We start from the raw sequence: 14,639 nt of genomic DNA, 5'->3' as shown, positions 1-14,639 counted from the left end.
TTAACAAATTGAATTATCTCTTTATAGATGAACCAGATGTTGTTTGCAAATGTTGTGGGAACCAAATTTGTGAAAAAGAAAGTAAGTAACTGTGTTTCTTCAAGATTTGTAAGGCCAAACCCACAATCTCAATGAAAAGAGAACTTTTTTATCCAGACTTATATTTTTTCTCATTGTTTTAGATAAGTCGCAGAGCCCAGAAAGCTTGACTGTCAACAACACCAGAAAAAGAAAGATAGGTGAGTAAAATCATGCAATCCAAACCTTTTAAAATGAACATCTTTGTCATCTATTCAACATTCTGAAAAAGAAAAGTAAGACTGTCAATAGAAATATGAGATTTTATATTTGAAATATTTCACTCCATCTTATTTTCAGAGGACAAGTCAAAGACCCCTGAAACTTCAGAGGACAAGTCAAAGACCCCTGAAACTATGGAAACGAGTAAGTTCTATTTAATAATTAAAAAGTAATAAAAAAATCAAGAACAAATTGAAAGCAACCCCAAAGGATCCTAACAATTTTAAAGATGTATTCATACCTTTTGCAGGCCTGGCATCGACACATACAGTTGCTCATCAACAATCATCAACAGAACCTGAAAATACAGGTAAGCGTTAAAATTAAGGCACTTTTCACAAATTAAATAAAACGTTTAGAAGAAAGTGTGTACTAGAATTGCATTTTAAGTCAATGTCAAACCTATTAAATAATATAAGGTGAATAGTATTTATCTCATCGGTAGCTATATAATACTTTCCACAACTCCTTATAGATGACAAGAAAGTATGCATTGTGAAGAAACCCACAAAAACTTCAGAAGCAATGCGGAAGGTATTTCCACAATATATATATATAAAAATACTATGACTAGTACTATAGGGGTGGGAAGCATCGAGAAATCCAGATCAGCTGGTCTGGATTGCAAGATACTTCCCACCGATCATCATATCAGCAAGAACAACTACAAAAAATATATTAGAAAATCATTTTCTCAACATAGCACTGTTGCAAAGACCATCTGTTGTAAGGGAGTTTTGATCAGTTACTTGATCTAGTAAAGTTTTAAATGGTCTTCCACGTTTCGTATACTTATCATCGTTGAACATCAACAGTTTAATGGAACGCTCGTGGGTCATACGAATAACATGTTTAGCATATACCAGCTGCTGTTTTCCAATGAAATTGGACAAATCTGATGTACCACATATTTCATGGAGTCTTTTGTTGGTTACCTGATAACGGAAATCGTTGTTAGACTCATTTACGAAACGAAAACCACCTCTAATCATTCGACGTAGGAATCGACGATATGTGACGTTTAGTCGCTCAAGTTGGCTTGAATATAAATTCCAATTTTGGCATGAGTAGATTAAGCGACTACGTACATAACTATTTAAGAAGATGATACGAGTTTTCAAATGGACATTGAAATTTTGAAGAAGGTTGGTCATTTCTGAGAATTTGTTAGTCGCCTGTTGAATACGGTAATTAATCTCGATGTCACCGGTATTCGGTTCCTCAAAGTGAATGAAAGCTCCGAGATATTTGAACGTTTTGACGTTGTTGATATCAATGTTCCTCAATTTGATGATGGATTTTGGGTAATCCTGTTCGGTACAGTTAAGTATCATAGATTCGGTTTTCAAAGCGTTTATTGATAGTCCAAATCGAGTAAACGTTTGATCTAGAAAGTTGATAGAGCTTTGCAAATCTAGTTGACTGATGAGAAAAAGGATGAGATCGTCCGCGTATCCGCACCACGGTAATGTTGATGTCCCCCAATTGCGTAAATTGTTCTCTCTCATAGATATTCTATTTGCTCTAGAGATACTTCTTGGATTCAAACGGTATGAATGTTTATAGAAATTGATACTTTCTGCATTGGCTTCACTCATAAAGACACGCATGACAAAATCGATGTAGAGATTAAAGAGGAACGGGCTCTCTGGGCCTCCTTGGCGGACTCCTGATGTAGTTTGAAAGGTATTTGATTCCTGGAAAGTGAGAGTTGTCTGTTTGTAGAGTTGTTCGAGTATGGTGAACAGTGGTGGTAGATTGTTATCGGGAAATCGCATTTTGATTGATTCGAATAACCAATGTCTCGGAATGTGATCAAATGCTGCAGATAAATCTACAAACAGTAGGAAGAGGGGCTGCTTCTTTCGGTTAGTGATTTGCTGTACACGTTTCAGTTCAAAAATGCCGTCCGTCGTCCCTCTATCTTTCCTGAAACCGTTTTGCTCATCACTAAGTTGAGCTTCATACCATGGTTGCAGGCGATTTAAGATAATGTTAGTCACAAGTTTGCATATTGTTGACCCTATGCTGATCCCTCTATATTTTGAGGGGTCTTGTTTGGAACCTTTATTTTCCAAAGAGTTTTAAGGCGCGAGTTGCTCCATGCTTCTGGGATATCATTATTCATACATAGGTTTGTTGTAATATTATTTGTGATAAGACGGGATCATCGCATAGTTTTAGAAGTTCAGGATCTACGTCATTATTAGCCTTATTGTTTTTTAAGCTGGCGATTTGTTTTTGGATTTCTTCAATAGTGGGTGGGCTGTCTTCAATATCTGTGTTTGCTGATATTTGACGAAGTTCTTGAATAAAACGAGGGAGATTATCATGATCATTGCGCAATTCGTTTGGCATTGTTTCATCTGGTCGTTGCGGGGGGTTAAAATGAGATTTGAAATGTTCAAGAAGTTTATTTGGATCACATGAACTCGGGACTGGTTTAAGAGTACTATTTTGATTTTTGGCTCTTTGAAAAAGTTTTTCGATATCTCTGTTAATGGCCAGTTGGTTGATCTGGTCTGCTTCTTGTTTAAGATAAACATTCTTGAGGTGTTTGGCACGATAACGAATTTTCTTTCGTACAGCTTTGATAGAATTTATATTTGCATTCTCAGTAACAAGTTTATCTCTGAGGTTAAACAGTTCATTCAATTTATCATCATTATGCCAGGGTTGACGTGAGACATTGTCCACTTTCTTTGGGAGGGTTTCGGTTGCAGCATCGTTTATTGCTTTCAGAAGGCTGTTGTTGAGGGTGTTGTTGTCTACGTCTAAGACTAAAGAATTCAACCTATTAATTGCCATAGTTTTAAAGTTTGTTGCAATTGTTTGATCTTTCAGGGCTGATAGATTGTGTTTGAGGGGTTGCTTTATTTTCTTTCTATTGATGAATCGAGCAGCTTTAGAAGTCGGGGTTTTCATTATGGCTGTTACGAGTCGATGGTCACTGTCGAAGTCGAAGCTGTTGTAAACTCTGCAGTTTTTAACATACTGTCTAATCCAGCTACACGATAAAATAAAATCGTATACTTTTTGAGTTTTTCCGTCTGGTGAGTGCCAGGTTACCCTTCTACGTTTCTTGTGGGTAAACCATGTATTAAGTACTGATTGATTTGTTTCGTTGAAGAAGGTGTGAAATCTTTGACCGTTGTCGTTAACTTCAATTGGAAAACGAAATAAACGATTATGAGAAGCTGAGGAATGCATTTGAATCAAACAAACCCATGTCTATTTCAAGATTGAAAAGAGTCTCAGCAGATTGGGAGATTAAAGTTGTGATTGCTTTTGATGATGCAAAAGATAAATTAAAAGCTTTTGAGGAGTCAAAGATTGAGATATTTACACCCGACATGATTCCTGAATACAACAATTTAAAACTGAAAGTGAAGATCCTGCATGGTCTCAAAAAATATTTTTCCAAATCATAGAATCTTTACACGAATAAGTGTTACACTTGATATTCTTTTAAAACACTATTTTATGGATCTGAAATTGAAATAATTTGCTTTTTTGAAGAACAGGTTGAATCATTTTTACGGACCTGGCTATATTATCTGCTTAAAAATTTTGACTCTGTGCTTAAAAACGTATACTTTATTCTTTCTATTTAAAAGCATTTAAATTTTTTTCAAAGTCAATGTTTTTACCCGATCTAAATATATATTCCTCCTATTTTATTATCAAATATCAAATTATTTATATATATGTAGAATAATTTTCTTTTTTAATTTTTGCATGAATTGTAAATCGATGTTGTTCCAGTTTTTATTAGAGGTGTAAGAAGAATAGGAAATAATATATGTATATATCATATGAACAATACTGAATTTCCAGATTATTTACGACAAATTAACAATATTTAACAATACTTATTATTTTTACATTTTGAACAATGTTCCTTGTTTATTTGAGCAAAGTAGAATATAAAATCTATATCTTTTTGTACATTTCCATACTATTTCAAATTATTTATTACGACAAATTTGTATCAGTAATCTTATTGTTATGAGGAAAATTCTGGATAGATTTCCTGAGGTCAATTTATTTACTATTCCATTTACCTAAACCTTTGAAGTTGGTAAGAATTTAGAAAAGATGACTAATTTTCAAACGATGGATGGAAATTACAAAAGCTAGGAGGAAAATTACAAAAGCTAGGAGGGAAATTACAACAGCTAGGAGGGAAATTACAAATTAATGGAAGTAATAGCGTCAATCGAATTTCAATCAACCATGAGATTAGAGTTAATATCCATTTATAACAAAGATACAATGAATAACGAGTAAAATGTGTTGGATTTCCTCTGCATTTCCTCTATCTAGTGCTGCCAATATATTTACAATATTTTTAGCTGAGAGAAATACTTAACTCTATACTCAAGCCCACCCCCATGTCCAATTAATGCAAGTTTCAGTTTGGATGGCTCTTTTTACAACACATAGCAGTAGAAAAAACTGTCTGTTTAGGCGGTTTGTTTTGGTTTTCAAAACAGCAAAGCGATAAAATAAACATGGAAAAGTAACATTTGACGTGGAATAAGCTTTGTCACTTATATACACATTAAAGCGTTGGGAAAAAAATACGGAAAAATCTTGGAACTTGTAAAATATTTTTTATTCCAGACGGTCGTAATCGATAAAATCCATCATTGATTTAAGTCGATAGCTAATCGATATTAATCGATCAATAGGTTATCGTTTAAAATCTATAATTCAATATTGATAATGAATACTAAACGTCCATCAATTAATAACCAATAACTAATTGATCGCCACATAATATCAATTAGCTATTGATTTAAATTGATAAGATAACCAATGTTATCTATCAAGAGCGTCTGGCATATTGCACTGAAAGTCATTTATTGTCCACAAAAAGAAAGTCTGAGATTGTTGTTCTTTTGTGTGTCAAAATTAAACTAAAACAATCACTTTTCTAAGACAAAACGTTCCACAGAATTTTCCATCCCCACTGAATGTTCCCAGATGTATAAGCAAAATAATCAATAATCAGCTGTGATCAATAAGTACCGTGAAGTCAAGTAACTTGCAGTGGAGGGAAACTTGCATAGCCATCAAATGACTGACCAGTCAAAACAGAAAAATTTTCACAAAAACTACGCAGCTCAGCTCGCAGCTCTACTCCCTACTCTACCATTTCTGTTTCGATTCAACTTTGTATTTTAATGACCAGCCAGATCATTCATTCTCGAGGGCTATGCATATTAGCCTCCACTGAAAGTTACCCAATCTCACAGTAATCGATGGATTAAATATCAATATCCAATATAATAATCGATAGGTAAACAAGCAATACCCAAGATTTACCTCCATTGCTCCCCTATTCTTACCAATAATTTATCAATTAATTTTCTAATCGATTGCGATATGTATCATCTATTATTTTTATAATTCGTTGATTAATTTAATCGATCACAGTCGATTATCGATTGACGATTATAAAAACACCTGGATCGCAATCAATGGAATTTAAATCCCCTGCCATATAAATATGGAAATATTGAACTCCAAGCAAGTTTTGGTCTTTTGTTCCTACCTACTGCCTGAAAGATTCCTATCTGGTATGAGATTGTGAGAGAAGCCAGGAGATGTCAATCGAACCAAATCGAACTTCGATTGCCGATCGAATTCGTCGAAGTAATTGAAGACAATTGTGACGGCCGCTGGCCTTTGTTTTGATATGTTTTAATTTTATATTACGTCATTAGTCACTTGGGATTGCGTCTCTCATTGTCTTCAGTGTATTCGATTTTATTGCGTCTTTTGTGTGTCATCTTAGTATTGTTTATAATGTATATAATTAGGTCATTAGGGAATTATAGAATTTTGAGGCGTAGGAATTAAATTGTAAACGAATTTTCTACATTTATGTAACAGTAGTAATGTTGTGTATGTGATGTGAAGTCCAATTTTGGTGTGCTTGTTTTGGTGTCGTGGAAAACTTTTTTAGTTAGTATCTATTTTGGTTTGTATTTAGTCAGTAAACTTTTATTTCTATCCTATCTATGTTCTAATGTGTTTGCTTGTATAGCCCTAGGTTAAGATAGCTTTAGGATAAAGTTTTTCGTTTGTACATATTCTAAGAGTTTGTATTTTTTGTGTTTTAGCGTTTGGAATAGCAATCCAATCAGTGAAAATTATCGCACACCTTTCGTATCCTCCCAACGTCCCCTGTGGCCGTTACAGTAAAAAAGTTATCACCATATCGTATGCTTCGCATTGCTATCTCAACCGTTTCGTTTCGATTCTCGTTTCTTACCGATTCTCGTATCGTATCGAATCTCGTATCTAATTTCGTATTTAACCAGTTTGCAAAAACTGGTCTCGTATCTCGTATCCAATCGAATCTCTATTGACTCGATTTCGTATCGTATTTAGTCGATTCCGGCCAAATCGACCTCGTATCCTCAAAATCATCAAATGTTGTTTTGATTTGAACTCGTATCGATCTAATCGAATTTCATCGATACTATCGAATCCAATCGAATTTTATCGATCTAATCGAATTCAATCGGATTTTATCGATTTTATCGAATAAATCGAATCGAACCGATTTTCATGTCTCATCGATTCATATCGTTTTATCAAAAAAACGACTCGTGTACAGTCGCTTTGAATCGAATTTATCGAATCCAATCGTGTTATCGATTTCTGTTCGCAATCGTATCGCACATATCGTTATCGTTATTTTATCGTTTTACATCCAGCCAGTTTTCTACCGTGTTCATTCACTCGCATTTCAATGGCGTCTAAACGCGCGGGCCGCGGCGTGCAGCACCGCCCAGTAACACGTGGTATATTGACACAGCACGCCCTTTGGCAAGAAGATCGCTTGAAACTCCAGAAAATCGTTAAAGAAAAGATTGCTAAAGTAAAGGCTATGTTAGAGATCAATTCAGAAGATGTCGAAGAAGGTTATGCAGAGTTAGAAAGATATTTCAAACAGTTGCTAGTGGCTCACACAAAATGTCAGATGTTGTTAGAACATGACGAACCGAAGTATTCTGACTTGGTCGAAAAGCTAGACAAATCAGTCCATCTTATCAAGAGAAGAATAATTGAAAGATCGTTGAATGGATCTGTTGGTCTCAGTAGTCAAGAACCAAGAACTCCACAGAACTCCACAGAACTTAGAACTCAACAAGAACAAGTCGAATCAAGAAAGCTAGAATCTGAGGCAGGTGCTATCAAGAACGCTCATCTGATGGAGTTAGCCAGACTCAAACAGCTAAAGTTAGAGCAACAGTAAATCACGAAAAAGAGGCAAGCTCAAATCGAGGCAGAATTGATCGATAATGAACTCCAAATTGCCATTGCTCAGTCGAAGCTAGAAGTATTCTCCAAAACAGATCCATTAGTAGACATACCTTACGACATTCCATCAAATGAAAGCTATGTCAATGATTATGTTGCCAAGCACAGTACTCCTGCTGTCGATGCTCCAATCAAGGTGCCACACCCTCCATCTCTGCCAAAATCTTACGCTGTTTCTTCTGCCAGTCTATCTTTCAGAAGACGATTGTCACCACTGAATAATGATGCTTTGTCTGTAGCTCCATCTCAGAGTATCTCCGTCGCTCCACCTCTTCCAGTTTCTGGGTACACCCAAGGAATCCTGCCACGCCCTCAGGCTGCTTCAAACGACTTGTTAAATCACCCAATCAATTTATCAAAAAGGGCGTATACCATTCGAAACAATCCACAGAGTTTTTCTTCTTCACTTGCTGTGGCTGAGACCTCGCCTCGTCATTCACCACAACGACCGGTGGACCAGACTTATGACCTGTTTTCACAGATGATGGGTTATCTTCAAGCCCCAGATGCTGATATCAGTCCATTCTATGGAAACCCCTTGAACTTCGAATTCTTCATGGCTTCTTTTCATGAGGCTGTCGAACGGAAAATCTGAGATCCAAAAGGCTGTCTTACAAGACTTCTCCGTTATCTGAAAGGTGAACCACACGAACTCGTTCAAGGATGCATTCATATGGCTTCAGATCAAGGATTCAAATATGCCAAGGAATTGCTGAAAAAACGTTATGGTGACCCATACAGAGTGTACAGCGAGTACATGAAAGAACTCAAAGAATGGCCAAAGATCAAACCAAATGACGCACAAGCCTTCAGGAAATTTCATTCGTTTCTGATCAAATTCAAGTCAACTACAGATTGTCACAAGTCGTCAAGATCGAACAGTCCAGAAGTGCTTCAAACCCTCAGTAAAAAGATACCATCTTACCTGCAAAACCGTTGGGGAAAGATTGTTCTGAAGGTACGTAAATTCGGTGGCGAAGCTACATTGGAACATTTCATTCAACTCATCGAAGATGAAGTTACGTTGGTGAATGACCCATTGTTTTCTCATGGTGCATTGAGTGACCCAAAGTCAAAGCCGGAGAAGAAAGGACCTTTCGTGAAGACTGGACTCAACAAAGTACCTCCTTCTGACAACAGACGTAAACTTAAGTGCATATTATGTGATCAAAATCATGACTTGGATGATTGTGCCAATTTCATCAAGCTACCTCCAAAGGATCGCCATGACTACGTATTCAACAAGCGACTCTGTTATTGCTGCTTGAAGCCAACAAGCAGTAAACACACAGCAAAGACATGCAACCGAAAGAAGAAGTGCACATCTTGTGAAGAGCTGCACCCAACAAGTCTACATGACTACTATGTCCCGCCAACGAAAACAGGACGTATTGCTTCTAATCTCGACGACTCGATTGGATTATGTGTCGTACCAGTCAGGCTGTTTCACAAAGACAGTCCAAATTTCGTAAAAACCTTTGCTCTTTTGGATAATGGGAGTCAAGGGACGTTTATCAACACTGATTTTCTACAAGAAATCGATGCTAGTAGTACCACCACTTCATTATCCATCAAGACAATTCATGGCGAGAAAACAGAAAGATGCAGGGCTGTCGATGACTTAGTGGTTTCACCTGTTCATGATGATTCCATCCGTATTCACCTCCCTCGTACATACAGTCAATCAGACTTGCCCGTTGACGATGAAGATGTACCAACAAAGGAAAGATTGATCCAGTGGAAGTACCTACAGCCAATTTCAAGTTTCCTTCCTTCTTCAAGTCAACACATCAAAGTTGGGCTTTTGATCGGAAGCAATTGCCCTCAAGCCCTTGAACCATTGGAAACCATTGCTAGTCAAAAGAATGGTCCATTCGCATATCGAACAAGATTGGGATGGTGTGTTTCAGGACCAATCAATTCCTCCAATTCGAGCTCGAATACACAAAGATTATCAGTCAATCGAACCGGTAGGCCTACCGAAAATCGTTTTCGTGTTTTCGTAACCAAACAAAAGTCAAGGAGGTTGATCTTAAAGAAATGCTACTCACTATGTACAGACACGACTTCAATGAAGCTCCATCTTCTGGCCTTGCAAGTAATGATGAAAAGCAGACGTGTTTTTCCCAGAACGACAAGAAGTTTATGAAGATGATGCAAGAAGAAAGCAAGTTCGTAGATGGTCAGTATGTGTTACCATTACCATTTCGAGACCGAAACACTAATGTTCCAAACAATCGTGGTCAAGCTGTTAAAAGAGCCATTTACCTCAAGAAGAAATTGACAGCTAATGACAAATTCTTCACAGATTAAGCCTTCATGAAGACCATCATCGATAAAGGCTATGCAGTACCATGTCAAACTGAACCTAATGATGGTAAGACTTGGTACATCCCACACCATGGGGTTTACCACCCCAGGAAACCTGACAAGATTCGTGTCGTGTTCGACTGTAGTGCCAAATTCAAAGACATATCTCTAAACTCGATGCTGCTACAGGGTCCTGATCTCACAAATCAACTTGTTGGCGTACTGTCCAGATTCAGAAAAGAGCCAGTTGGATTTTTCGGAGACATCGAGAAGATGTTCTACAGAGTCAAAGTTCCTGATGATCAACAGGACTTCTTGAGATTCCTTTGGTGGAAAGATGGAGACTTGAACTCAGAACTGAAGGAGTACAGGTTGACTGTTCATCTACAAGGTGCAATTTCATCTCCAAGTTGTGCCAACTTTGCTCTTCGAAAGACTGCAGACGACAATTCAGAAAAATACGACCCAGAAGTAACATCGATTCTGAAAGAAAGCTTCTATGTGGATGATCTACTGAAATCCACGACCACTGAGGAGAAAGCAAAACAGCTATTATGGGATACCAAAGCACTTTGCAATGATGGTGGATTCAATCTTGTGCAACTTGGATCTACCTCAAGAGCAATCATTGATACAATTCCAGTTGAAGACAGAATGAAAGGAATCAAAAACCTCGACTCATCCACATCAACCTTGCCAATAGAAAGAGTGTTGGGTGTGTCTTGGTGCATCCAAAACGACGAGTTCAACTTCAGAATTGTTCTCAAAGACAAACCATTAACAAGGCGTGGTATATTGTCATCAGTAAGCTCAATCTACGATCCACTTGGATTTGCAGCACCTGTCATGCTGCTCATCAAACGCTTACTTCAAAAGCTCATCAAAGACGACAAAAGCTGGGATGACCAAATCTCTGGCGAAGAGCGTGCCATATGGGAGAAATGGAGATTGCAGCTTCCCAGTCTAGAAAACGTAACCATCAAACGATGCTTCAAGCCTGAAAACTTTGGCAAAGTCGTCAAAGCAACTGCCCACCACTTCTCTGACGGATCAACCATTGGTTATGGCCAATGCAGTTATCTGCAGCTGACAGATGATAAAGAGCAAATCTCAACAAGTTTCCTGATGGGAAAATCACGTGTTGCACCCCTAAAACAGATTACAGTTCCTAGAATGGAATTGACAGCCGCTGTAACGTCTATCAAAGTTTCTAACCTGCTCAACCAAGAACTGAAGTATGAAAACCTGGAGCATGTGTTTTGGACGGACAGCAAAGTAGTCCTGGGTTACATCAACAACGAAAGCAAATCCTTCCATGTATTCGTCGCAAATCGAATAGAAATAATTCGCGACAACTCAACCAACAAACAATGGAATCATGTCCCAGGCAAATCAATAGTAGTGATATTGGTTCAAGAGGAATCGAGGCATCAAAACTCAATGAAAGTAGATGGCTTCAAGGCCCTGAATTCCTCCAGAAACCCTACAAAACTGAAACTGAAGCCGCAATCTATGACGTTTCACCTGATGATCCAGAGGTGAAAACAAAGAAGAAAGTCTTGATGATCAAAGGTCACAGTGAGCAAACGAGCTTCATCAATCATCTCATTTCACAGACAAATAACTGGTGGAAGCTGAAAAGAGTTATTGCAAGAATAATGATATGGAGATCCAAACAGTCTAATTACACCCAAATCACCTTAGACGACATGCAAGCAGCAGAAGTAACAGTCATCAAGCTGATACAACAGAATTCATTCCATAAAGACATCTCTTCTCTGACAAACAAAGAGGAGAAGTACACTGGTCAGCTATCTTCATTGAACCCATTCGTCGACGACAATGGTTTACTTCGAGTTGGAGGTCGTCTTCGAAAATCAAACCTCAACCCAGAATGCAAGAACCCTATTATCTTACCAAAGAAACATGCATTGTCAAGAATGATTGTCAGTTGGTATCATTCAAAAGTAGCTCACTGTGGAAGAGGAATTACAATGAATGCTGTTCGCACTGCTGGCTATTGGATTGTCAACCTCAACTCACTCACAAGATCAATTATCAAAGATTGTGTCAAGTGTCGTCGCAACAGAGGAAAGTGTTCCACACAACTGATGGCAGACCTACCTACAGAAAGAACAGAAGAAGTCCCTCCATTCACCTACGTTGGGGTCGATATGTTCGGCCCATTTCAAGTCAAAGAACGAAGATCCACTTTAAAGAAGTTCGTCGCCCTTTTCACTTGCTTAAACACACGAGCAGTTCATCTGGAGAGCTCCGGTCATATGGACACTGATCACTTCATCATGATGCTGAGACGCTTCATTGGTCGCAGGGGTCAAGTTCGACTGCTTCGCTCCGACACACGGCACCAACTTCGTCGGCTGCGACAACGAAATGAAACGAGCAATCAATGAAATGGACGACAAGACAATTGAAATCTTCCTCCAACAACAAGGTGGCGAATGGATGGGATGGAAGAGAAATCCCCCCTCATCAAGTCATATGGGAGGCGCTTGGGAGCGCCTCATAAGGTCAGCCCGGTCAATTTTTTCTTCTTTAATTTACAATCATGGGCTGAGTCTTAACAACGAGGCGTTTCTCACTCTTCTAGTTGAAATTGAGGCTATCATCAACTCTAGACCTTTGACAGACACTTTGTCTGATGATAGTGAACTGCCACTATCACCAATTAATCTTTTAACAATGAAAAGCAGGGTAGTTCTCCCGCCACCAGGAAACTACTCTGCCAACGATCTCTATTCCAGGAGACGCTGGCGACGAGTACAACACATCGCCAATGAATTCTGGAGCAGATGGAGAAAAAGAGTATCTGCAAACGTTGCAGCGACGATCAAAATGGCAACACAAGATCCGAAACTTTTCAATCGGCGACGTTGTCCTACTGAAAGAAACCAATTTTCGAAACGATTGGCAGTTAGCAAGGATTACTGAGGTGTTCAAAGATGAAACAAACGTCGTCCGCAGTTGTCAAATTCGAACGCAACGTGGCCTGTTCAACAGGCCAATCCACAAACTCGTTTTACTCGTCCAGGCTGATCGGACAAACGTCGAGTCCGAATAAAACGTTCGCTCCTGTGCTGTGTTCCTGCTGGGGCCGCCGGTGAGGCCGAAGACCTTTCCTGTGCTGTGTTCCTGTTGGGCCGCCGGTGAGGCCGAAGTCCTTTCCTGTGCTGAGTTCCTGCTGGGGCCGCCGGTGAGGCCGAAGATCGTTTTAATGGTTGTATGTTGTAGTATGTTGTGTTTATGATAGTGATACGATACTTTTATATCACGAACTGAATTTGGTATGTTGATTTCCCGCCGAGGATGCTCAATAAGAGAAAAGATGAACTTTTGGGGAGCCATGTGACGGCCGCTGGCCTTTGTTTTGATATGTTTTAATTTTATATTACGTCATTAGTCACTTGGGATTGCGTCTCTCATTGTCTTCAGTGTATTCGATTTTATTGCGTCTTTTGTGTGTCATCTTGTATTATTTATAATGTATATAATTAGGTCATTAGGGAATTGTAGAATTTTGAGGCGTATGAATTAAATTGTAAACGAAATTCTACATTATGTAACAGTAGTAATGTTGTGTATGTGATGTGAAGTCCAATTTTGGTGTGCTTGTTTTGGTGTCGTGGAAAACTTTTTTAGTTAGTATCTATTTTGGTTTGTATTTAGTCAGTAAACTTTTATTTCTATCCTATCTATGTTCTAATGTGTTTGCTTGTATAGCCCTAGGTTAAGATAGCTTTAGGATAAAGTTTTTCGTTTGTACATATTCTAAGAGTTTGTATTTTTTGTGTTTTAGCGTTTGGAATAGCAATCCAATCAGTGAAAATTATCGCACACCTTTCGTATCCTCCCAACGTCCCCTGTGGCCGTTACAACAATCGAATTAATGGTATTCGATTATGGTTGGTTTTTGGTAGCAATATTTTAAAGAAAATAATTTCATTCGACAAAAATAAATCTTGTAATCAACAAGAAAAAATATGTTCAACAAAGAGATAATATTTTAAACAACAATAATATATGCGCGCAACATTAAAATATATGTGGTCAAGAAAAAATTATTTGCTAGCCATGCTGCAGCACTTATCTTTCGGCAAACCCGCCGCGCGGCGTTGCACGCTTTCCTTTCTGGTCTTGGATTTGTACAATTTTGTTCTCCATCGTTGAAGTTCATTCCTCCCGCCAAAAAACATGTGGCCGCTTTTTGTCTTAAGAAGTGAAAGTAAACGTGTTCGTGTTTAGAAGTATGCTGGCTGGAATTTCAATATTTAGTGCGATTGCAAATTAAAATTCTTTGGATGAGCTGTTTGGAAAGAAACCAAAAATGGTACAGTTACCTGCAGTTACTTGAAGTTAGGTGTTTACGAAGTGGCAACAGGTTTTTATTTTATGGAGGTTAACAACTTTTTAAAGTAGATTTAAAATTTCCCAACCAGGTTAATTTGGGTCATTCCAAATAGTTTTTGTTATCCTGGTGCGGATTAGACCAAATTATTGTGCTTTTTCCTCAAAATTCCTAGATTTGAAAACATAAAAAGATGAATCTTCTACTGTCTACGGAATTTCCAATCTTAGTTTTAGTAATGTCTATGCTATGATGGGGAAAAGCCAGACTTCTTATCAGATGACCTCAGAAGTAATTCACTTCAAAGACAAAAGTTTGGATGACC

The 14,639-nt window shown here is 38.1% G+C and overlaps 2 protein-coding genes and 1 long non-coding RNA gene across 3 annotated transcripts; 2 read left to right on the top strand and 1 right to left on the bottom strand.

Moving 5' to 3' along the window:
- Positions 1-986: 986 nt before the first annotated feature.
- Positions 987-2,078, bottom strand: LOC136822916 (uncharacterized). The gene has a single exon (XM_067079222.1). It carries the CDS (start codon positions 2,076-2,078, stop codon positions 987-989), a length of 1,092 nt encoding a protein of 363 aa, XP_066935323.1.
- Positions 2,079-6,232: 4,154 nt separating this feature from the next.
- Positions 6,233-6,461, top strand: LOC136822887 (uncharacterized). Its single transcript, XR_010848960.1, has 2 exons — positions 6,233-6,273; positions 6,432-6,461. It is a non-coding gene; the product is annotated as an uncharacterized lncRNA (long non-coding RNA).
- A 3,496-nt stretch (positions 6,462-9,957) lies between these two features.
- Positions 9,958-12,362, top strand: LOC136822914 (uncharacterized). The gene is made up of 2 exons (XM_067079221.1): positions 9,958-11,183; positions 11,336-12,362. The coding sequence occupies exons 1-2, from the start codon at positions 9,958-9,960 to the stop codon at positions 12,360-12,362; spliced, it is 2,253 nt and encodes a 750-aa protein (XP_066935322.1).
- Positions 12,363-14,639: the final 2,277 nt, after the last annotated feature.

The sequence above is a fragment of the Clytia hemisphaerica genome, unplaced genomic scaffold, assembly GCF_902728285.1.
Source record: "Clytia hemisphaerica strain Z4C2 unplaced genomic scaffold, Clytia hemisphaerica genome assembly, whole genome shotgun sequence".
In the NCBI taxonomy this organism is placed as follows: domain Eukaryota; kingdom Metazoa; phylum Cnidaria; class Hydrozoa; order Leptothecata; family Clytiidae; genus Clytia; species Clytia hemisphaerica.
Note: the sequence above shows the minus strand (reverse complement) of the source record. Positions and strands in the feature narration are given on the sequence as shown.